This window comes from Zosterops lateralis (assembly GCF_965231275.1).
Source record: "Zosterops lateralis genome assembly, chromosome: W".
Taxonomy (NCBI): domain Eukaryota; kingdom Metazoa; phylum Chordata; class Aves; order Passeriformes; family Zosteropidae; genus Zosterops; species Zosterops lateralis.
In genome coordinates, this window is record NC_139801.1 from 18,341,661 (window position 1) to 18,364,954 (window position 23,294).

Sequence of the window (23,294 nt, forward strand, 5' to 3'; positions counted from 1 at the left end):
ATCTCCTTCCTTAGCTTTTACAAATCCCTGAATGCGCGGTTGATGCACAAAACAATTCTATTGCAATAGATCATATAAGCGGCAAAGGGGATTGGGATCAAGCACGCAAGCTGGGGGAATACCTCAACCTGTTCTCCAAGGCATGAAAGAAGCTGCCAAAAAGGCTTTTCAAATTATGCCCACCAAAGATGCTGGGCAAAGCTATATTGCTATTAAACAGTCTCCTTCTGAGCCCTTCCTAGATTTTATAGACAGGCTTTGTGCAGTGGTGGACAGTCAGATAAAGGACCTGAAATTGCAACAGAAGATGATCCTGGAGGTGGTGCAAACCAATGCCAATGAAGTTTGCAAGAGGATCATCTTGGGACCTCCTGTTGATCCACCACCAACTCTGGACCTCCTCATTGAGACATGTACGAAGTGAGCCATCGTAGACCCAGAAGTTCAGTGAAAAGGATCCGGGCTCAGAAGCTGGACTGCAGCACCAGCCACCCTTCCACCTCAACCACCAGTGGCTGGGAGGGTCAAATGTCACCAGTGTGGGAGGGAGGGACACACAATGCGGTTCTGTCCTTTCAAAAAAAAAAAAAAATCACACACACCGGGAGGGGGAGAAGGAGGGCCTGCTCCAACATCAAAAAAACTAAAGGGGGAGTGTGAACCTGTCCTGTGTGATGAGAAAAATGGGACAGGTCACTGGGTTGTGGAGGTTGAGAGGGGGAGTGATTCTTTAAAAATATTGGATCCTCAGAAACCTTCAGGTTTCATCACCATGAAGAGTAGATACGAGCCTTTTAGGCTTGAACTTACTACTTCCATGGTCTTTTCTTTACCGGACTGGCACACAATAACATTTGATCTTGAACAGGTTTCAACCTAACACCGGACTGACAGTGAGTACCTTGTTGTTGGGGACACAAAACACACACCCCCTGAGGTTGAGATCACTCCTGGCATTTTACCATCAGAGCCAGAGGGAATCGTTCTCTTGGCATGTTGTGTCCATCCTCCCTTTTTCCTTCCTAAAGATCAAGTTATAGTGCAACCTATTCCAATTCCCGATTTACTGCCATCAGCACCCAGACCTCATGATGATATTGATCTTTTCGTCTATTGGGCTGAGGTTGTGGGGGAACAAAAGCCTTTGATCTGGTGTGTACTTAAGAAGGAAGGGGGCTTTGTCAAGTTGCAAGGAATGATGGACACAGGGTCCGATGTAACACTCATTCCACTACACAAATGGCCATCACACTGGGAGCTGCAACCCGTGGCTGGCAAGGTTTCAGGTGTCAGGGGGACAAAATTGGCCATGAGATCAAAGACCATTGCGCAGACTGAGGGACCGGATGGGAAATTGACCTCTTTATGCCTGCTTGTTGTCGATTCTGGTTATGCCCTCTGGGGAAGAGATGCCATGTTCCAATGGGGGATTGAATTTCAGATTCCAGAAAAACCCTGGGATTTTTAGTTGTGGCCACTGAAGAGCACCCCATCCAGAAACTGAATTGGCTGACGGACATCCCGGTTTGGCTGGACCAGTGGCCACTGAACAAACAAAAATTCAAGGCGCTCAATGATCTCATGGAGGAGCATTTAGCTAAAGGCCACATTGTTGAAACTAACAGCCCATGGAATTCTCTGGTGTTTGTCATCAAAAAGCTGGGGAAGGACAGGTGACGCCTCCTCCACAATCTGCGAAAAATTAACGAAGTCATTGAGGACATGGGGTCCCTTCAACCAGATATGCCATCCCCTTCAATGCTCCCCCAAAATTGGAATCTGGTCATCCTTGACATCAAAGATTGTTTCTTCCAAATTCGCCTAGACCCAGCTGATGCCCTGCTGTTTGCTTTCTATGTACCTTCCATCAACAGGAAAGCTCCCTGTAGGCACAACCACTGGAAAGCTTTACCACAAGGGATGAAAAACAGTCCAACTATTTGCCAGTGGTATATCGCCAAAATACTGTCCCCAGTGCATGCCAAGGTGGGGGAAGCCATCATCCTTCATTATATGGATGATGTGCTGGTGTGTGCCCCCGACAACATGCTCACACAGGTACTGGAGGAAACTATTACTGCTCTGACCACTGCAGGATTTGAGTTGCAGCACGAAAAATGACATGGAAGGATCCTCATACTCAGCAGTGGGAGACAGATGTAGAGATAGTTGGGGGTTCCCCTCAGGTTGCTGAGTTGGCCGCAGTAGTCAGGGTCTTTAAAAAGTTCTCGGAACCAATAAACATCGTTACTGATTCAGCCTATGTAGCAGGGGTAGTGTCCAGAGCTGAGAATGCGGTGCTCAAGGAGGTTTCAAATCCAGTTTTTTTTAATTTGGTCTTGAAGCTAATCCATCTAGTCTCCCACCGAGAGCAACCCTATTACATAATGCATGTAAGGTCACACATAGACCTTCCAGGTTTCATTGCGGAGGGCAACCACAGAGCAGATGCCCTAGCTGCTCCTGTGCAGCTGGCTGGCCTTCCTAACATCTTTGAACAGGCCAAACTCAGCCGTCAATGATTCCATCAAAATGTTCCAGGTCTGATCTGCCAATTCCATCTAAGGCAAGATCAGGCCAAGGCGATCATAGATACCTGTCTGAACTGTCAAAAGTTCTCCCTACCATCATTAGGATCAGGAGTAAATCTGAGATTGCTTGGCAGTTGCAAGGTGTGGCAGACAGATGTCACTCACATACCCCAGTTTGGGAAGTTTAAATATGTCCACGTGTCAGTTGATACCTTCTCTGGTGCAGTTTATGCCTCAGCCCACACAGGGGAGAAGACCACTGATGCACGGAAACACCTTGTGCAGGCCTTCTCTACGTTGGGGATCCCCAAAGTGATTAAAACCAATAATAGTCCAACTTATGCCTCCAAGGAGTTCAGTAATTTCCTGCAGGAGTGGGGGGTTGAATATCGCAAGGGTATCCCTTACTCCCCCACCAGTCAGGCAGTAATAAAAAGAACCCATCACACTCTCAAGAAAACCCTAGAACAACAGAGAGGGGATGTCAAGATCAACAGTCCACATCAACGACTTTGTAATGCTCTTTTTACTATGAACTTTTTCAACTGTTCATTTGAAAATCTCAACCCTCCTGATGTCAGACACTTCAAACAGAGTCAGCGGTCGAAGTTTGAAGAGAGGCCACCAGTCCTGGTGAAGGACCCTGAGACCTGGAAAGTCCAGGGGCCCTTTGATTTAGTCACTTGGGGTCCAGTAATGCTTGCGTGTCCACCCCCTCAGGTTTGAAATGGGTCCCACAAAATGGGTCAAACCTTATGTTTCACCTAAGGAAAAAGAGGCCCTGAATGCAACCCCATCTTCACCTTCCTGACCCAATGATGTAGCCATTGCTTCCTCCCGGAGACAACACAAAGAAAGTGGGGAACCCAAATCCTGTGTTTTCCCTGATCCAGAGTGTTTAATAGGTTCTTCTGATGAGTTTTAAATGTTGTTTTCCTACTTATATGTATATGTTATTTTTAGACATCCTATTCCCCAGGATGAGGCCAGGACTCCTGTGGTTTTTGTTCCTGCTAACTCAGTTGGTAGGGGATGAGCAGGAGCGTGAAGACTTCAAAAGTATGCCTTGTTTCAATTTATCCAGCGGAGGCCAGAGCATCCTCAATTCCATCCAAGAAATGAAGAACATGGTTGAGGAAATTTAGCAGGAATCAGGAGACTGGCTGAGAAACATCTTTAGAGACCGGGGGTTGCCAGGACGGATGTCATCAGTTGTAAAAGATATTCTGATAGTTTTTCTCATTATCGTTTTGATTTCCCTAGCCTTTAAGGTGCTAAAGGGAGTTCTAGCTAAGAGAGTCAAAAAATCGTCTCCTTCTAAATTCACTGTGGCTGTGGTTGAAAGATAGTGGGAGGGGCCACAGACAGGAGTTTGAAGAGTTAGTTCTTTCTCTCCTTTTGTTTCAAATTAAACAAAAAAGGGGGAATTGTGGTGGTGGGTTTTGTTAAGTTGTTTTGGAGTTATGTATCCCAATGGTTCATTCCTGCTTCTCCCCCCAATCAATCAGGTACCATCCAAAGTATCTCCTCCCCTGTCCCTCTGTCCATCTCTCCTGACCCCACCTTTGCTCTGGAAGCTTCAGTCAGCTGTCCATCTTCCCCCTGACCCTGCCCTATGTTATAGAAAATTACCTGTCAGTCCAGCCTGGGGACAATCACCTTCCTGTCTCATGCCCTCTACCCTCTGGTTTAAAAGTGGGCGTGGGCTTTGTTTGACCTCTTTTCCATCTCTTCCTCTTGGGGAATAAAGATCTCTGAGAAACCATATGAAAAAGAGCCTTCTCTGATCCTTGCTCTAAAACCTAGACACTGCAACACCTGTTGCCGTTGAAGAACAGCCTTGTTCTGCACCGTTACCCGAGTCTGCGGGCAGATTCAGGAACGGCCCCTGGCACTGCCAGGAATCAGAGCTAGCTGAGGATCTACTGGCCAGTGTCAAATTTCAGTCAGTGTTGTTTCCTTTCACCTGAGTCAGATCTCCTGCTCTGCCCTTTTAGATTCATTATATTCTCCTGCTCTGCTCTTTAATATTCAGTGAAAATTGTAACAAAGTATCACCTATACAAAAAGCTGTGTGTGCACCCATGTGTTGATATATTTATACATATATTTTTATATATATATTACACTGACTACTCACACGAATGATAACATGAAGAAAAATACTATAATTAAAAATAAATCTGTTTTTAAGTTAAGTTAAAGTCATTACTTATGCCATATAAACTGTTTAGCTAAAATTACATCCTGTGCCAATTAAAATTCAATGTGCAGACATTATTTCTATCTCTGTATGTCACATTACAGCAAAACAATTTCATTATTGCTCTACCTGTAAGAAAAAATGCTGGGGGGGTTTCTACAGAAGAAATAAACTCTTCATAAACTGTAGGTATTTCATGCTTAGCTTTTGATCTTCAGGTGCTGGTGTTTACCAAAAACTGATTAGCACTTGGCTTTTTCTTCTCCATTATATTCGTTATTTTTATCTTGGCTGCAATAATTTGGCTTATTTGATTTTAGTAGCTAAAATTCTCCCAGATTGCTTTATTAGCATAAAATCCTCCTTTATGATGTTATTGCTTACCTGTAGTAAGGTATGAGAACACCTGAAGCCATACCTGAAGTTTTTTTTTCATTCCACTCCTTTGAATATGTAAAAAGCTCAGATCTTATACTGTCAGATGGATACAGAATTTGCTCAGTAATTTAAAAATGGAACTTCAAACCAGAATGTACAAAACAGGCAGAGTTTTTAGCTGGAATTGTGACAGGTACAGGGCAGGAAGGTTCATGGTGAATGTGTGTGTTCTGGGTTGACGGTGCCTCCTATCCCATATCGTGGACTACCTTGTTATGTCTAACAGCTGTCCCATCCCCCCCCCACTTTTGGGGAGGGGGCGGGGACTTTTTTTGCTGTGGGCTCGGCTGGCACTCGCTCTCTCTCTCGGCTGCTTGGCTTCGCTTTGCTCACCTCTGTTTTTTTCCTTTACGCTGCTTGTTTTTCACTGTTTCCGTTTTTTTTCTTTTCCCTTTCTTTTCCCCTTCCCCCCCCCCCCCCCCCTTTTGAAGTTTTGGACCGGCACCGGATCTGACCTGACTTGAGAAGTCTGAGGATCTCTGGGGCCCGCGAAAGAAGCTCTGCGCCCTCCCCCTCACAGTAACCTGAGCTTGCTTTTTTTTTTTCCCTTGTGTCAGGGGGTGTTTTTTTCATTTGTCAATAAACCGTTTTTTTTCCACTTTGTTCGAGAAATTCCTTCCCAAACCCAGGGCTGGGGGAGGGGTGGTAGAGGTTTTGTTATTAGGGGATTCCTTTGTAGGTTCTCCCCTAATTCATCCAGTGTGTTAAGCTATTTCTGCATTTTGGGTTTATGACATTAAAAAGAGGAAATATCTGTTTGGAGGCAGATTTCCTATATTTCAGTTTCCCAAATTTCAATTTTAACTATAGGAAGTATCCAACAACTTCCCTCTTACACTGTATCTTCTCTGCACTAGGAAAAACAAGAGTCTGCTTCAGGTTGCTCAGAAAAAAACCCCACATTTTCTCCTGTCACCTGAATTTTGTCGTTTCTGACAACAGGCACCTGTTTTCTGTGCTTCAGAAAACCTGATCAAGTGTGAAAGCCCTGGGGGGATCTGTTCCCTCATCACCTCCAATAACCCCAGCCACCAGCACAGCAGCTCAGACCCCAAAGGCGAGGGGAACTAGGAGAGTCTGGAAATGGGAAAATCAGAGGGGAAATATCTGAATTTAAGAGCTGTGTTCTGCAGGCAGCCAGCAGAGTTATCCTTCCACCCAAATCAGCTGCACACCTCACTAAGAAGTGTCACTGCAAGCACAGCTTCATCATGTGTGGCTGTGAAGGCTGAAGTCTGGCCTGGCAGCTGTGATAATGATTTAGTCTGGCAGCTCTGAGACTCAGTTACACCATGGACATGAGGTGCCTACAGGAATTAGAATCTGGATTTCATTGCCAGAAACTACAATTCTTTGTTTTCAAACATGTCCACTGAATTACAATTGATGCAGTTTAAATTTTGGGGGATACCCACTTCCTGTTTCTTTTCTCCTCTGGAACAATCTCCTCCATTCCCCATTGCTTTGGTTGCTGACTCTGGAAGCCCAAAAGAAGCCACAACTTCCTTCAGTTCTCTCCTAATATGCTGCTACAGTGGGATTTGGTGGCATCAGAGCATCAGGACGCAGGGATACTCTCAAGGTTTATTTGTAAGCATGTTTTTCCCATTTGGTAGTTGATTACAGTTGTTTGATTTAAAAATTAAAATCTTGGATTTAGTCATGCTTAAATCTAGAACAACTCAATGTCTCTGTCTTCTACAAAGGCATTGATTTAATGTCACTTTCATGATAGTTTTATATTTTCCCCTTTATTGTGCCCCTCTCAGTCTCAGGTAAACCACTAACTTGCACCAGCGCTTTGACTGTGCTGAAAAATTTCCTTTCATCTTCTGATTATCTTTATGGGTATATTTTATCTATCTTCTACTGTATTTTAAATTTTATATTGACACTAATTGAGGTTGTCATTGGCATGTAAGCAATAAGCTTCAAGATAAAGCAAAGAACTTGTTCACTAGGTGGATTTCCTCACACACATTTCCTGCTCAGTCCTCTGTGTTTTCCAGTGACTGGAGAAGATCTCTCTGGCTGATTACACTTGCTGGGATCTAAAATATTCTCTGGTATTTATAGATTCAGTGATCAAACTGTGTCCTTTCCTGCTTAACTCCTCTTAAAAGCAAAGTGACATGTTTCCAGAGCTTTTATGCAATAACAAGTTATTGGGAGAGGGTTTTTTCTGCTTCTTTCCACAGGAATAAACAACCAGGAGGATCTAGTTTATCATCCTTGTAATGTGTTGCTGAGTGTGCAGAATGAAACCTGTTCTGAGGGGAAACCAGGCCCTGCCCAGCTGGTTGAGAGCTGGAAAAGGCATCCCAGTGCATCCACTTAGTCATCATCTTGGCATGAGTGGAAGTCGAGAGGAAAATAGAGCAGGGGAGGGAATTCCTTCAGTGCTTTAATAAAAGATTAGATGTGATATTAAACAGATGACACACTAATATTGCATACAGCTTGCTCTTTAAACTTTTCCAAAAGAGAATGACTTTCTTTGGTGACACTGTTGCTAAGCACGACACATTTGTTCTGGGAAAAAAGTTGAAGAGAGTTTTTTTGTCGTCTGTAGAAATTTGGTCTTGAACTGGATGGTCCAGCCCCTGCCACGATATTTTAGCTGTGATACAGGCCTAACAATGAAATTAATTATCTCCCTGCTATTTAAGTCTAATTCTTTGCAGTCAGCTAAGGTAGCAAAGTGTTTCATTTCTCAGATTTCCCTGCAAGCTGGAGGCAAGGCCTTGATTTATTTCTGAGAGTGAACTTTGAAAGGGAGAATGGTTGGCAGGGAAGGCACTGTCCCCAGTACCAGCTGTCAGAGGTCCAAACCACTTCGCCAAGTGTTTGTGCTTTGTTTGCTTTCCATACAACCTCAGTTTATAGTCTTGTCATTGCTCAGTATATTTCCCTTTTCTGGAGTTCAAAATTATGATTTCTAGTACAAATATCCATGTTAGCATCTGTCAAGAAGTGTATTCTTTTCAATTCTTTATTCTCTGCTTTGAGGAAGAAGTTTAGGCAAAAATATTAATGTGTGATATTCATGATCAGTTGTCTTCTAATATAAGCATAGTTGAAATTAACAGTAGGCTATCAATTCAGACTCTGAGAGTTGATTTTGTTTGAATGCTTATTAAATCCTTCATGTCCTACATCCTGTGGGAGCTGCAAGAAATCTGTGTTCAGTTCAGCATGTTTGAGACTTTCTGTGTGAATTTGAGTTATTTAATGGATTTGAACTATCTTTGTGCTTGTTATCTGGATCTAAGTGGGCAATAGGCCTGGTGATAAAAGGACAGAGACATGGATGAAGGAATGTGGATAAAGGGGAAAGGGACTTGTGTTTGGAAACCTTCAGTTAGATTCAACCCTTCTCCCGCCATCAGAGCTAGAACGATGGACAAAAATCCACTCAGAACTCTTAAATATGAAACCCTGTCACTGGCTGGAGTCTCTGAGCCACGAGCAACTGTTCCTACATGTTCTCTGCTCACTCTTCCCTGAGCAGCTGTGGGGAGCAGGAGCCTTTGCTCTGATCTGGTTTGATGTTCCCGTGTTCCAATCCACGTGGGACAGCTGCTCTCCAGCAGCAGCAGGATTCAGGAGAGGCTGTTCCTGTGAAAGCCTCCCAGAAAAGCCACGTTCCACTTAATTCCTGATTCACAGGGCAGGGGAAGGGGATGTTCTGCTCAGGTGAAGGAATTCCAGGCACTGGGATCCAGTGCAGTGGAACTGCTGCAGACTGAGATGACAGACACCCATGGGCCACAGCAGAGAGGGGATACTGCACTCCCTCAGCTCACTTCCTGAGAATGGAACAGACCTGGAGACTCAACACGTGGGATCCTTTTTGCCTTTCCCTCAGGAACGTGGCTGAACCCATGTGAGTTGTGTTGGACTGTAAGTGCCGGTGGCAGCAGAGGCTGTGTCCCAGACTGGGTGCATCCCGTGTGTCCCAACCCGAATATTCCTGTTTCATCTCAACCTGGGTACCCACAACCACCCCATCAGTCAAGGCAATCCAGGATATTTCTCATCACATTTTGGTTCATGTAGTTGACCACACACTCTATCAATCTTCTTCTTTCCCTCAGAATTATGGTCTGGAGACTGAAAACCTGAGAACTCTGTGTCACAAGCTGAATGCCTCAACCAAAAACCTTCAGAACTTTATAACAGGTAGGAGGAGGAGTGGCCATTACGATGGCAGAGCCTCCAGACGACTGCCAAATGATTTTCTTACCTCTGTAGTCGACCTGATTGGTGCTGCCAAGAACTTACTCGCCTGGCTGGACAGGTAATTAACTGTTCCTCAATCCATTGTGCATGAGAATAATTCTTTGGGGAGTTCTGTATTTGTTCTTTCTTTGCCTCTTGTGCTCTTTTATTCTAATATTAAAATGGCAAGTCTGGAATTCTAGCTCTAAATTTTTAGAAATTTGTGAAATATTGGAAGCAAAATTTAGTACCCTTCTCTGTCAGGAGAGTGTTAAAATTTGCTCTAGATACCTTTTGAGATTCTTTCAGTTGGATTTTGTGTGAAATGAATATTTCTGTGCTATTCTCACTGCCACAACTGGTAACATCATCAGAAATTTCAGCATGAAGGGCAAGGAAGGAAAGCTTGTGGAGTTTGAGCTGTCTTTCAGCCATCAAAAAGACAGAAAAGCTGGAGTTGAGCAAATCAAGAATGTTCAAAATAAATAATAGTGCTTTCTTAGTCTGAAAATGAAATATTCTTATTTATCAGGAGTAGGCTGGATGTGTTAGGTACACGTGTGATGGGTAATGCTCAACAAGCAGCCACTGGTGTTTTACATTTATGAACTGAGAATTTGATTAAAAGTATCTCTGTGACTTTGGCAAGACAGAAACCAAAACATAAACCAGCATTTTTCTTGCTTGGAAAAAACAAACATTAGCTTGTTTTTCTTTGTAGTTATAGCAGTGTCCTGGGTTGCAGTGTAGGATGTACACAAAGTATTTATTCTATCACCATCTTCATGAACTGTTGAAACCAGGTGGGCTAGTGTTTTCTCAAGCCCCTGCCTTTGGGGTGTCTTCTGCTAATGGCCCATCAACGCCTGGCCCATGACTCACAGGTAACTCCCTCCAGGAGTTATCTCTGTTTAATGGGCCATCAAGGACCCACTTCACAACTCCTCATCCCATTGTGAGATGCTCTGCCCAGGGGGAGGAGCCAAGCATTCTCACCTGGATATAAGCTGGTATGTGGGACAGTGCAAGCACCACTTACCTATTGGATCCCCAGAGGAGCAGAGCTACCAGACCTTTCTACAGGATCACTGCTTCAGGAAGAGCACCTCACCTGGACTGCTTCCACCATCCTGCTCAGGTTGTATTTTGACTCTGTCAGTGGTCCTTTGTGTTATTGCATTTATTTTTTTATTTTTATTTTTACCTTTTTACCTTTCTTCTTATTAAATTATATCTCTGACTTGGAGCCTCTCATTCGTTTTGCTTTCAAACCACAACATTTTTTGGTGCCCAACGTGGGGCACGAGGCACTGAGAAAAGTCAGAACTACAGTTTTGTATTGGAGAAGACACCTGTTTGCTATGATGCTCAACATGCTTACATGTGTCTTATACCTATCTCTCTATATTTTTCCACACATGGGGCACTATCTGCCAGTCTTAATGCTCCTGCATAGACCAGGGTATGGTACTAAAATTGCCTTATTGGTCTATTATGTCCATTGCTTGATAAACTCCAAGGCAATGAACAGCATTCAAAATATATACCCAGTTTTGGATTCGTTTTCCGGTCTAGGATGCTACATCAGGGGCCTCAACAATCTTACCCAGCCCCTGTGGGGAGGAGTAAAGAATGATTTTTTCCAGCTTTTCAGGCATAACACAGCAGTTTTTGAAAATATTGAGTATCCTCTTGATACCAAGGACAGTATGATGTTGTTGTTAGTCCTGCTTTGTCTTCCCTGCACAGCCCTTTGTTTTTTCTGCACCATGCTTCGGATCAAAACACTACCTGGTGTGATACAGCGTGTTCTTAAGGAAGAGGAAGAGGGAAAGAGAAGCAAAACAACAGCATCTACACGGACCATCACGAAGAAGAAGAGAACCAAAGGCAAGGCAACAGTGTCCTCATCTACACAGACCATCGCAGAGGAGAAAGAAGCCAAAAGTGAATCAACAGTGTCCACGTCTACACAGACCATCGCAGAGGAGAAGGGAACCAAAGGCAAGGCAACAGTGTCCTCATCTACACAGACCATTGGAGAGGAGAAAGAAGCCAAAAGTGAGGCAACAGTGTCCACATCTACACAGACTGTCAAAGAGGAGAAAGGAACCAAAGGTGCTGTCAGCATCTCCACACAAACCGTCACTGAACTGGAACCACCTAAAACAGTAGCAGTTGCCACCACTCAGAAAAAGAAGTCAAGGAGCAAATCAGTCCACGTAGTGACTGACGAGGATGCAGCAGGACCTTCGCAGCCAGCAGAGGAGACAGAGATAGAGATCATCACTCGCTCTCTATCCCTGGGTGAGTTGCGTGACCTGCGAAGGGAATTCACCCGCCAGACCAACGAGTCCATCCTGACCTGACTGTTTCGCATCTGGGACGCTGCAGCCAATGACACCCTTCTGGATGGAATTGAGGCCAGGCAACTGGGATCGCTGTCCCGGGATGTGGTCATTGACCAGGGGATTGGGAAAACCCAAGAACCTCTCAGCCTCTGGCAGCGACTGCTAACAAGTGTGAAAGACAGACACCTTTATAAAGAAGACCTCCAAGTGCACCAAGGCAAATGGAGCACAATAGAACAAGGTATCCAACGCCTGAGGGAATTGGCTGTGCTGGAGATCATTTTTTCAGAAGACGAGAGATTTCCTAAAAGCCCAGATGATGTCCAGTGCACATCACGGATGTGGTTGAGATTTGCACGGCTTGGACCAGAGATGTACTCACGTTACCTGGCAACACTGCAATGGAGGGAAGGTGAGGACAAGGTGGGTGTCTTGGCTAATAAATTAAGAATTTATGAGGACACTGTCACCGCCCCAGTTCGCACCCATGTCTCATCTGTGGAAACAAGACTGGCTGAGCAAGTCCAGAGCTTGATTGAAGAAGGCCATCAGAAATTAAAAGAACTTAAGGAAGAAATTTACCATATCTCACCAGAGCCGACGAGAGTCTCTGCCATTAGGAGCAGGTGTCCCCCAGCCAGGGAGAGAGGATACACACCACGGGGTAACCTCTGGTCTTTTCTTCGAGAGCATGGAGGAAACATGAAGAAGTGGGATGGAAAACCCACCTCCTCCTTAGCAGCCCGGGTACGTGAACTGAAAAGAGGAACACCTACCACAAGAAGCCCATCTAGAATCAAGGTTGCCCCAGTCTCTCAGAACTCCAGACGGTACAGGAATTATGATACGACTGATCCTCTGGAAGGGACCTCAGAAATATACGTACAGGAGGAGAACAATATATGCCATGACCAGGAATAGAGGGGCCTTGCCTCTAGCCAGGAAGAGGAAAGGGACAATCGGATCTACTGGACTGTGTGGATCCGATGGCCTGGCACATCTGACCCACAAGAATATACGGCGTTGGTTGACACTGGGGCCCAATGTACCATGATGCCATCAAGGTATGTAGGAACAGAATCCATCTCTATTTCTGGGGTGACAGGAGGGTCCCAGGAACTGACTGTATTAGAGGCTGAAGTGAGTTTAACTGGGAACGAGTGGCAAAAACACCCCATCGCGACTGGCCCAGAGGCCCCATGCATTCCCGGCATAGACTATCTCAGGAATGGATATTTCAAAGACCCGAAGGGATATCGTTGGGCTTTTGGGATATCCGCAGTTGAGAAAGAAAACATCGGACAGTTGAATACTTTGCCTGGTTTCTCAGATGACCCCTCTGCTGTGGGACTGCTGAGAGTCGAAGAACAACAGGTACCAACTGCCACAACAACAGTACACCGCCGCCAATACCGCACTGACAGAGACTCTGTGATTCCCATACATGAGATGATTCGTAAACTGGAGAGCCAAGGGGTGGTCAGTAAGACTCATTCACCTTTCAACAGCCCAATATGGCCTGTGCGTAAGTCCAGTGGAGAATGGAGACTGACGGTGGATTACCATGCTCTGAATGAAGTCACGCCACCACTGAGCGCTGCCATACCAGACATGTTAGAGCTTCAATATGAGCTGGAGTCCAAGGCAGCAAAGTGGTATGTGACCATTGACATTGCCAATGCCTTCTTCTCCATTCCTTTGGCAGCACAGTTAAGGCCCCAGTTTGCTTTCACCTGGAGGGGCGTGCAGTACACCTGGAACCGACTGCCCCAGGGGTGGAAACACAGCCCCACCATCTGCCATGGGCTGATCCAGGCTGCACTGGAGAAGGGTGAGGCTCCGGAACATCTGCAGTACATTGACGACATCATCGTATGGAGGAACACCCCAGGGGAGGTCTTCAAGAAAGGAGAAAAGATTATCCAAATTCTGTTGAAAGCTGGTTTTGCCATTAAACGAAGTAAGGTTAAGGGACTGGCTCAAGAAATCCAGTTCCTGGGAGTCAAGTGGCAAGATGGACATCACCAAATCCCCACAGAGATAATAAACAAGATCACTGCAATGTCCCCACCTACCAACAAGAAGGAAACACAAGCTTTCCTAGGTGCCATAGGCTTCTGGAGGTTGCACATTCCTGAGAACAGTCAGATTGTGAGCCCTCTCTATCTGGTTACCCGCAAGAAGAATGATTTCCACTGGGGCCCTGAACAGCAACAAGCCTTTGTTCAGATCAAACAAGAGATTGCTCACGCAGTAGCCCTTGGCCCAGTCAGGACAGGAACAGATGTGAAGAATGTGCTTTACTCTGCAGCCGGGAACAACGGTCTGTCCTGGAGCCTGTGGCAGAAGGTGCCTGGGGAGACTCGAGGCCGACCATTGGGATTCTGGAGCCGAAGTTACAGAGGCTCCGAAGCCAACTACACTCCCACGGAGAAGGAGATCGTGGCGGCCTATGAAGGAGTTCTAGCTGCCACAGAAGTGATTGGTACTGAAACACAGCTGCTTCTGGCACCCCGATTACCAGTGCTGGGGTGGATGTTTAAGGGAAAGGTTCCCTCCACGCATCACGCCACTGACACCACATGGAGCAAATGGATTGCTCTCAACACACAGCGCACCCGTATTGGAAACCCAAATCGCCCTGGGATTCTGGAAGTTATAACAAACTGGCCGGAAGGTGAGAATTTTGGATTATCGTCTGAAGAAGAAGAAAAGCAAGTAACACGTGCCGAGGAAGCCCCACCATATAATGAGCTACCAGAGACTGAAAGACGATACGCTCTCTTCACTGATGGCTCCTGCCGAATTGTAGGCGCTAACCAGAAATGGAAAGCTGCAGTTTGGAGCCCCACACGACAAGTTGCACAGGCTACCGAGGGACAAGGTGGGTCGAATCAGGTTGCAGAGCTTAAAGCTGTCCAGCTGGCTTTGGATATTGCTGAACAAGAGAAATGGCCAAGACTCTATCTCTACACTGACTCATGGATGGTAGCTAATGCTCTGTGGGGATGGCTGAAGCTCTGGAAAAAGGCCAACTGGCAGCGCAGAGGAAAATCCATCTGGGCCGCTGACATTTGGCAGGACATCGCGGCCCGAGTAGAGAGACTGACCGTGAAGGTTCGACATGTGGACGCGCACGTACCCAAGAGCTGGGCTAATGAGGAGCATCGCAACAACGAGCAGGTGGACAAAGCTGCCAAAGTGAAAGTATCACAGGTGGATCTAGACTGGCAGCACAAGGGAGAACTGTTCCTAGCTCGTTGGGCCCATGATGCCTCTGGTCATCAGGAAAGAGATGCGACATACCGATGGGCCCGTGACCGAGGGGTGGACCTTACTATGGACAGCATCTCACAGGTCATCCACAACTGTGAGACCTGTGCTGCAATCAAACAGGCCAAGCGAGTGAAGCCTTTGTGGTATGGTGGACGATGGCTGAAGTACAGGTATGGGGAAGCCTGGCAAATTGACTACGTCACCCTTCCCCAAACCTGCCAAGGAAAGCGCTACGTGCGGACCATGGTGGAAGCCACCACCGGATGGCTGGAAACCTACCCTGTGCCTCATGCCACTGCCCGGAACACCATCCTGGGCCTGGAAAAACAAGTCCTGTGGAGACACGGCACCCCTGAGAGAATTGAGTCGGACAATGGGACCCATTTCAAAAACAGCCTTATAAACACCTGGGCCAGAGCACATGGTATTGAATGGATATATCACATTCCTTATCACGCACCAGCTGCCGGAAAAGTTGAACGGTGCAATGGACTACTAAAGACTGCCCTGAAGGCATTTGGCGGGGGGACCTTCAAGAATTGGGAAATGAACTTAGCCAAAGCTACTTGGATGGTCAACACCCGAGGGTCTATCAATCGAGGTGGTCCTGCCCCGTCTGAACTCTTGCACACAGTGGATGGAGATAAAGTCCCTGCAGTACATATGAAAGGCATTTTAGGGAAGACTGTTTGGATTAATCCCGCCTCAGGAAAAGGCAGACCCATCTGTGGGATTGTCTTTGCTCAAGGACCTGGTCACACTTGGTGGGTAATGCAGACAGATGGGGAAACCCATTGTGTACCACAGGGAGACTTAATTTTAAGTGAGAACAGTGTGTAACATTTTATTCTCTATGTGTATGCATATCTTTGTAAGAATGTATTGATTTGGATATGATGTAGATGGTAATAGAATAAGGGGTGGATTATGTCCTGGGTTGCAGTGTAGGATGTACACAAAGTATTTATTCTATCACCATCTTCATGAACTGTTGAAAACAGGTGGGCTAGTGTTTTCCCAAGCCCCTGCCTTTGGGGTGTCTTCTGCTAATGGCCCATCAACGCCTGGCCCATGACTCACAGGTAACTCCCTCCAGGAGTTATCTCTGTTTAATGGGCCATCAAGGACCCACTTCACAACTCCTCATCCCATTGTGAGATGCTCTGCCCAGGGGGAGGAGCCAAGCATTCTCACCTGGATATAAGCTGGTATGTGGGACAGTGCAAGCAGCCCTTACCTACTGGATTCCCAGAGGACCAGAGCTACCAGACCTTTCTACAGGATCACTGCTTCAGGAAGAGCACCTCACCTGGACTGCTTCCACCATCCTGCTCAGGTTGTATTCTGACTCTGTCAGTGGTCCTTTGTGTTACTGCATTTTTTTTTTTATTATTTTTACCTTCTTACATTTCTTCTTATTAAATTATATCTCTGACTTGGAGCCTCTCATTCGTTTTGCTTTCAAACCACAACAAGCAGTGAATAGCTTTATCTGGAATCTGAATGTTCTAGAATGTATAAATGGCACCTTAGAAATCACAGTGAATCACCCTCCTTTACAGGGTTTGTATAATCCTGGTGACATCTTCCTAACCTAATGCCAGCAGTTATATTCTCTCTGGCTATGACCTTGTCGGTTCCTATAAATTCAAACGGGGTCAGATTCAGCCAGAATTTGGAAAGCCTGAAGAGAATCTAAGTGTGCAGGAAGCTGTGACTAAGTAAGCATTACTGTGCTCTCTGAATTAAGGTGTAGATTGCTGCTGAGGAGTGATGCCATACCACAAATGCCATCTTTTTAATAAGCAGTACAAAGAAAATCGGGGCTGCTAATGGTTATTTGAAAGCTCCCATTTCTACTCTTCATAAGAACGAGAACTTCTGATGTTCTGGCCAAAATCCAGTTTACATCCTGCCAGCATTTTTTCTTGTTTCAAAGTGTATATTACAAAAGTCGTGTGACTTGCTGCTGGACATTAAAATGATTTGGCATTTCTATGCTGTAGAACTGATTCCTGAATTACATATATCTGCCTGTAGTGTAAATTGTGGTCCCTAATGCTGCATAAACCTGTCCTTCCTCTGCTCCAGGTCTCCGTTTGTCAGCGTGACAGAATATTCACTGCTGAAAAACAACATTGTTCAACTGTGCCTGGAACTAACAACCATTGTGCAACAGGTAGGAGTGACTCTCTGCTCTGAGTCCTTTCACATCACTGCTTAAAAACTGCAATAGTAAAAATAACTACAGTGTTGCCAGGGATACCTCTAATATAAAAGAGGATTGGACAGAAGCAATGCAGGTCCGACCACTATGGTTACCACTACGTCCTTCCTTTATTTCGTGCAGAATGGCGGTTTATGTACATTTCTACACGGTTTACAAATTCGATTGCTTTTTCATTGGCACACAGAAGAGGAAAGAATGCAAACACACATTATTTAGTTTACTTTTAAGATGGCTAACACGTGCCTATTAACAACTCTATTCAGTGACCTTCAACACCCCATTATTTTTCCCTGACACCTTAACATCTAATTCTAACTGCGCCACAACTTTACCAAGTAATTTTTCCTGCGTCACAGGCTTCAAGGCCTCAACAAGGCCTCAGGTCAGGCGTCAGCTAGGGTAGTTCAAGATCTGAATATAAATCATGTCCTCCTTCCTTGAGGAAATCCATAACACATCCCCCTTTTTCTTTTTGAACTACCCAGACTGAGTCAAAGGCACGACTAATTGCATTTTGCACATATTTTAACACACAGGGCAAAACTATTAATATAACTATAATAACAATGAAAAGAATGATTCCAAAATGGATCAAGTATTTGATTCAACCAGCAAAAACAAATGAATTGATCTACCTGTCAAAAGGAGTATCAACAACTACAGTCTTTCCTAAATGACAAACAGTTAACAACTGTCAACAACAACAATACATGTAAATTTGAATGATTGCCAATTACTAAAATGCAGTCTCATTTTCCCCGATTCTGCAACAGCCGAAAAACTCTTTTCCCAGTGAAGACCTGGGTATCCTTTCTCAAGCAAGGCTCCCCAATTCACTGCAAAAGCTGGTCCAGCTGTCATATTTATAAAGTCAAATTGTCAAGTCCAAGTGACTTGTGTTTAGTTTTTTGGTGCAGAAACATCTGGGTCTGTTGATGATCACATCTCCTCTAGTTAAAGTCAAGGTGTGGCCAGGACCTGGCTTTATCTAGAGTGATATCCTTTGATACATTTTTAGAACAAAACTCTTAACAATAGTAATTATGAAATGCTTAAACAATTAAAGAACCTAAAAGAGAATGCTGAAGTGTATCATGATACAATTCACAGTACTTATTACTTAAAATTTATTATCTTATTATCTTAAAACTTAATTTACTTATCTTTAACTTACTTAACTTAAAATAACTTAACTTTTATAAATATAATTATACAAACTACTTATTTCATGCGCTATAATATTAATTTTGATCAGGCTCAGGATTGTCAGAAGGTGTTCCAGGTAGGTCGTTGTCATCTGTATCGTTTTCACTGTCCGATGGTATTCTTGCCAGAGGACACACATGGGTAAATCAATTCGGCACCCAGACAGGACCAGCTTCTGTGGACACACACATGTATCCTCAACCATTAAACAACACTTGACTTGGTCCTTGCCACTCACCCGTACGCATGTTTTTATAATAAACATTAAGTCCTGGAATTACCTGTGGCCTTCCCTCTTTTATTGCGTGATGATGTATCACGACCACAGGTTCTTCTCGACCTTCTGCTAGACATAAATAATTTAAGGTAAATAATACTTTTGACAATCTACTAACTACATCAATGTCATCAGTCTGTTTTTGTTTTGCAAGATATTCTTTCAGGGTGCAGTTTGCTTTTTCTACAATAGCTTGACCTGTGGGAGAATGAGGGATCCCTGTGGTATGCTTCACTCCCCATTTCTGCATAAATCTGGCAATTCGCTGACTGACATAGGCTGGACCATTGTCAGTTTTGATTTCCACAGGCACACCCATGACTGCAAAACAAACAGACAGATATCTTTCTACATGCAAAACTTTTTCCCCTGGCTGTGCTGTTGCCCAAATGAATTTAGAATAGGTATCAACAGTGACATGGACGTATTTCAACCTTCCAAACTCTGGAACATGAGTTACATCCATCTGCCACAATTCTAAAGCTTTCAGTCCCTTTGGGTTTGTGCCAAGCCTCAGTCCGGGCCCATAATGACTAAATTGAGGGCAGGCATGCACAATCCCTTGTGCATCACTCAAAGGAATCTGAAATTGTTGGTGCAAGGCTCGTGCATTTTGATGGAATGTTTCATGGCTGTTGTGAGCCTTTTCAAACTTGTTCTGAGGAGGAACGTGGACAACACAGCTGACTGCAGCATCAGCTCCTGCGTTGCCTTCTCCCAAACCTCTGTTGCACTGATGGCTTCGGATGTGCATAACACAGAAGACATGATGACGTTGGTTTAACACACTTCTCAGTTGCAAAAACAGTTCTCCAAGGCGTTGATTCTGGGTTTGCCTGAGGAGTTCATCTTCGATTCTCTGCACAACTCTGGCCACATACAAAGAATCTGACACAACATTGAGTGGTTCCTTGTTCCAAGTCTGCAAAGCCCAATACACGGCTTTCAGCTCAAGGGTTTGAAGTGTATCTCCTGCTTCACCCTTAATTACATGTTGCAGCCATTCTCCTTGTGGCTGCCAAACACACACAGCCTTTTTTGTTCTTCGACCAGCATCTGTAAACACTGTCCTGCCTTCCACTGGTTTCAGTGAACACAAAGGCCTTTCCAACCCTCAGTGGCGCCTGATCAGATGCCACATTGGACCTTTTGGCTGCTTGTTGTGAACCACACCTGCAAAACCCAACAACGCTTCTTGCAATGCAACTGAGTGACTCAACAGCCATTCCAAGTCTTCATCTTTCACGGGAATGCTGATGTCTGCTGGTTCTTTCCCATCTGTTTCTACAATTCTGTCTCTGCCTTTTCTTATCAATGCTGCAAATGCATTTGTTCTGCTCATGACACGACACTTTGGTTGCACGAGCAGAAACACCCACTCAATCACGATTGCTGCAGAATCGAATTTTTTGTCAGATCGGTTCTCCCCCTTTTTCTTTTGCCATTGAAAGACAATGGCAAGTGGGCATGTCTTAGGGTGACTATAATGCTTGTATCCTCAATCATCTGTTCTGTGTGTTCTGCACCATCAAGACTGGTTCTGAAAGCAAGCAGAGAAAGAAGAAGCGGGCAGCTTGTTTTGAAAAACTATTCACTCCTCTGCACTTTTTCTTCGTCCTTAGACTGTGTGTTCATCAAATGCATGGACAGCGGCCAGAGAGGTTTTTTTTTTTTCCTTTAAGCTAGTCTAGCCAGCTGGGGCAAAAAAGCTTCCTAGACTTTTTTTTTCCTTTTTCTTAGGACTGTTTAAACCTGCTCTGGACTGAAAAAACCCAGAGAAGAACCAGGAACTGATAAGAGACTGAGAGAGCTGAGCTAACTCCCAGCAAAGACTCTCAGTTGCAAATCATCATTGGTAATGTCTACAATGGTTTGAAACCATTGCAGGTCTCCAAAAAGTTTCTGAGCATCATGCAAAGTGGTGATGTTGTCATGCAAGGTAATTTTCTGGGGACGAATCTGGGCATCTGTGATCAGCCAGCCTAAATATTTCCAAGGGACTGATTGCTGTATTTCCTCTGGTGCAACTGTCAGTCCCTGATGCTCTAATTGTTCGTCAAAGCAGCAGCAATGATGTGTCCTTGGTGTTTGATTACATTGTGCATGGTTGCCATGAATGCTGCATTCTGACTATTTTGTTCTGCTCGAGTTGCTCTCACTAACATTTCATTGACAGGGCTTCCCTGAGGAAGTGTGGCTGGAATGGTTCTGGTACATGAATTGGCATTTTCAAAAGCTAGAGAATGAAACAGATGGTCTTGCACATCTGATGTCAAATCTGTTGCATCTTTCAAAGCAGCTGCCAATCTGTCTATAAATTGTCCATAAGGTTCAGTGGCTCCTTGTTTTATTGAAGAGTAAGGTGATGATTTTTTCTTATCTGGGACAAGCAGCATGGCTCTGAGAGCCAGCGATTGAGCCAATTGATGCATTTTGACAGGATAGGTGAACTGCACAGTAGATGAAGTGTATGCTCCATGCCCAGTTAACATGTCAGGCTGGATGGAGTAAAATGGATCACCCACTTGTCGATGCTTGCTGGCTTCCTCTGTAGCCAGGCGCTTCCATTCTTGCTCAAAGATGAGAAGCTGTGATGGTGTGAGAAGCAATGATGCAATGCTGGTACAGTCAGCTGGGCAAAGGAGGTCAGCAGTGTAGACATACTGAATGATGTTTTTCACTGCCTCTGATCTGATTCCGTACGTTGTGATGGTCTCCTTGGCTTTCTTTAACACTTTCCAATCGTATGGTTCCCATTTCGCCGTGCTGTTGGCAATTAAAACAGGACAGGAGAGGGCATTTGCTGCATCCTAATGTCCATCCATGACTGCTGCCTTGGCAACTGCAGCTTGGTGTTCGTCAATTGGATTTGTTGCAAAAGCTGGCATTGACACTGAAGAAACTGATGGCATTGCTGGTGAAGATGGAAAGGGGCTATGGTCCCTCCGGGCTCTAGGTTGAGGGCTTGCAGCTGTCTGTTCCTCTCGTCTGTCCTGATGGTGTGACAGTTGAGCAAGTTTGGAGATGACTTGCTGCAATTCAGATGAATGCTGTTTGTGTCGTGAGGCAGTGCATGCTGAGATTGTCTTTGTGATCGCTGTCTGCCACGAGTTGCAAAAGCAGTTACTTGATTTCCTGAAGCTTCCGAGTCAGTGTCAGAGTCGGAGGGGAGAGGGCACCCCGTTGGTCTGGGGCTATGTGACCGCAGCGGTGTCTCTGATCTTGCAGCTGCTGTTACTGTGGTTGCCATGCGCGTCGTGGTTGCCAGGCGCTGCAGAGCCTGCTTCCCCCCCGTGGGGGAGGGCGAGCACTCTGTATTGCTGTGCACCGCTGCGCGCCGGCAGATGATGCAGTCTCTTTGTTCTGGGTCACTCTGCGCCTGCGCCTGCTGACGGTGGGTCTGCTCCGCCCGCGCTGCCACGTCACTCTGGTCTTCGCCTCGCGTTCTGCCCCTGTGCTGCGTCACTTGGGACTGCCCATCTCTGCCCTCGGCTCCGCCTGAGTCCCCGCCTCTCTCCACGCCCACAGAGTTGGGCGACTGAGCTATTTCTGGCTCGCTTTCAGTCCATTTCAGCGGCTGAGGAGGCAAGTTTTTTGCCTGAGTCACATGATCAAGGACATCCTGTGGGATGGGGCTGACGGGAGCGCTCAGACCGTGAATTGGGCGGTTGTAAATGCCGAACAGTTTCGCGACTTTGGTGGGCTTTTGAGATGGAAGGGACGGGTTTTCTGTTTTTGCCTGTTCTGCCCCTTCGAAAGCTTCGATCGCTGCTGCAGCCGCTTTTTTCTCAACAGAGACAACTTGCAAGGTACAATTTAGTTTTCACCACACAACACCAAGGTCACGAGCAACCTTCCCGTCTTTCCCTCCGGAAATTGCCGAGTCCCAGAGTAGTTCTCCAACCTCCCTCCATTCCGCGGTACTGAACGTCAAGGATGGCTTGTGTAACTTTCCTTTTTTCCTGGCCCACAGGGCCAACTGCTCTAACTCACTTTCCTTCACTTTTTCTCCTCTCCTAGAGAGGATACTGAACAAAAACCGCACCGCTGCACTGAGATCGGCATCCATGTTTGCTCTGATCCTTCTCTCCCCACTGCGGCTTACCTCCGTCCATGGGGTGGCGCTGACGCTTTTCTTCAGAGTCAGACGGCCAGCAGCGTGGCTCCAACTCCCCACTCCTTCCGCTCAGTCCGTCCGGTCTCGGTCCGTTCCGCTTACAAGCCGGTTCCGAGTCAGGTCCAAGCAAGGAGCCTTCAAGCGAGAGTCGTTAACGCATTTAAGCTAGAACCCTCACGAGGACCCTTCCCGTATTCAAACTAGAGTCCTCAATAAAACTCACATCTAGACGATTTCTGCTTTTAAGCAATTAAAACGCATTTAATCGAACGCATTTAAGTGAAGGTTGTCCCTGGTCGGGCGCCACACTGTTGCCAGGGATACCTCTAATATAAGAGAGGGTAGGATAGAAGCAACGCAGGTCCGACCACTATGGTTACCACTACGTCCTTCCTTTATTTCGTGCAGAATGGCGGTTTATGTACATTTCTACACGGTTTACAA

General features: G+C 45.5%; 1 protein-coding gene across 1 annotated transcript in view; it reads left to right on the forward strand.

The window, feature by feature from the left end:
• Nucleotides 1–23,294, forward strand: part of LOC310922088 (connector enhancer of kinase suppressor of ras 2-like) — a gene marked incomplete at its 5' end in the record, with an annotated part of 327,314 nt that overhangs the window by 169,391 nt on the left and 134,629 nt on the right. Inside the window, 2 exons of the mRNA XM_083882408.1 lie at nucleotides 9,270–9,472; nucleotides 17,112–17,199. Of these exons, the coding sequence (XP_083738534.1) occupies nucleotides 9,270–9,472; nucleotides 17,112–17,199 (291 nt within the window). The remainder of the gene's footprint in view (nucleotides 1–9,269; nucleotides 9,473–17,111; nucleotides 17,200–23,294) is intronic.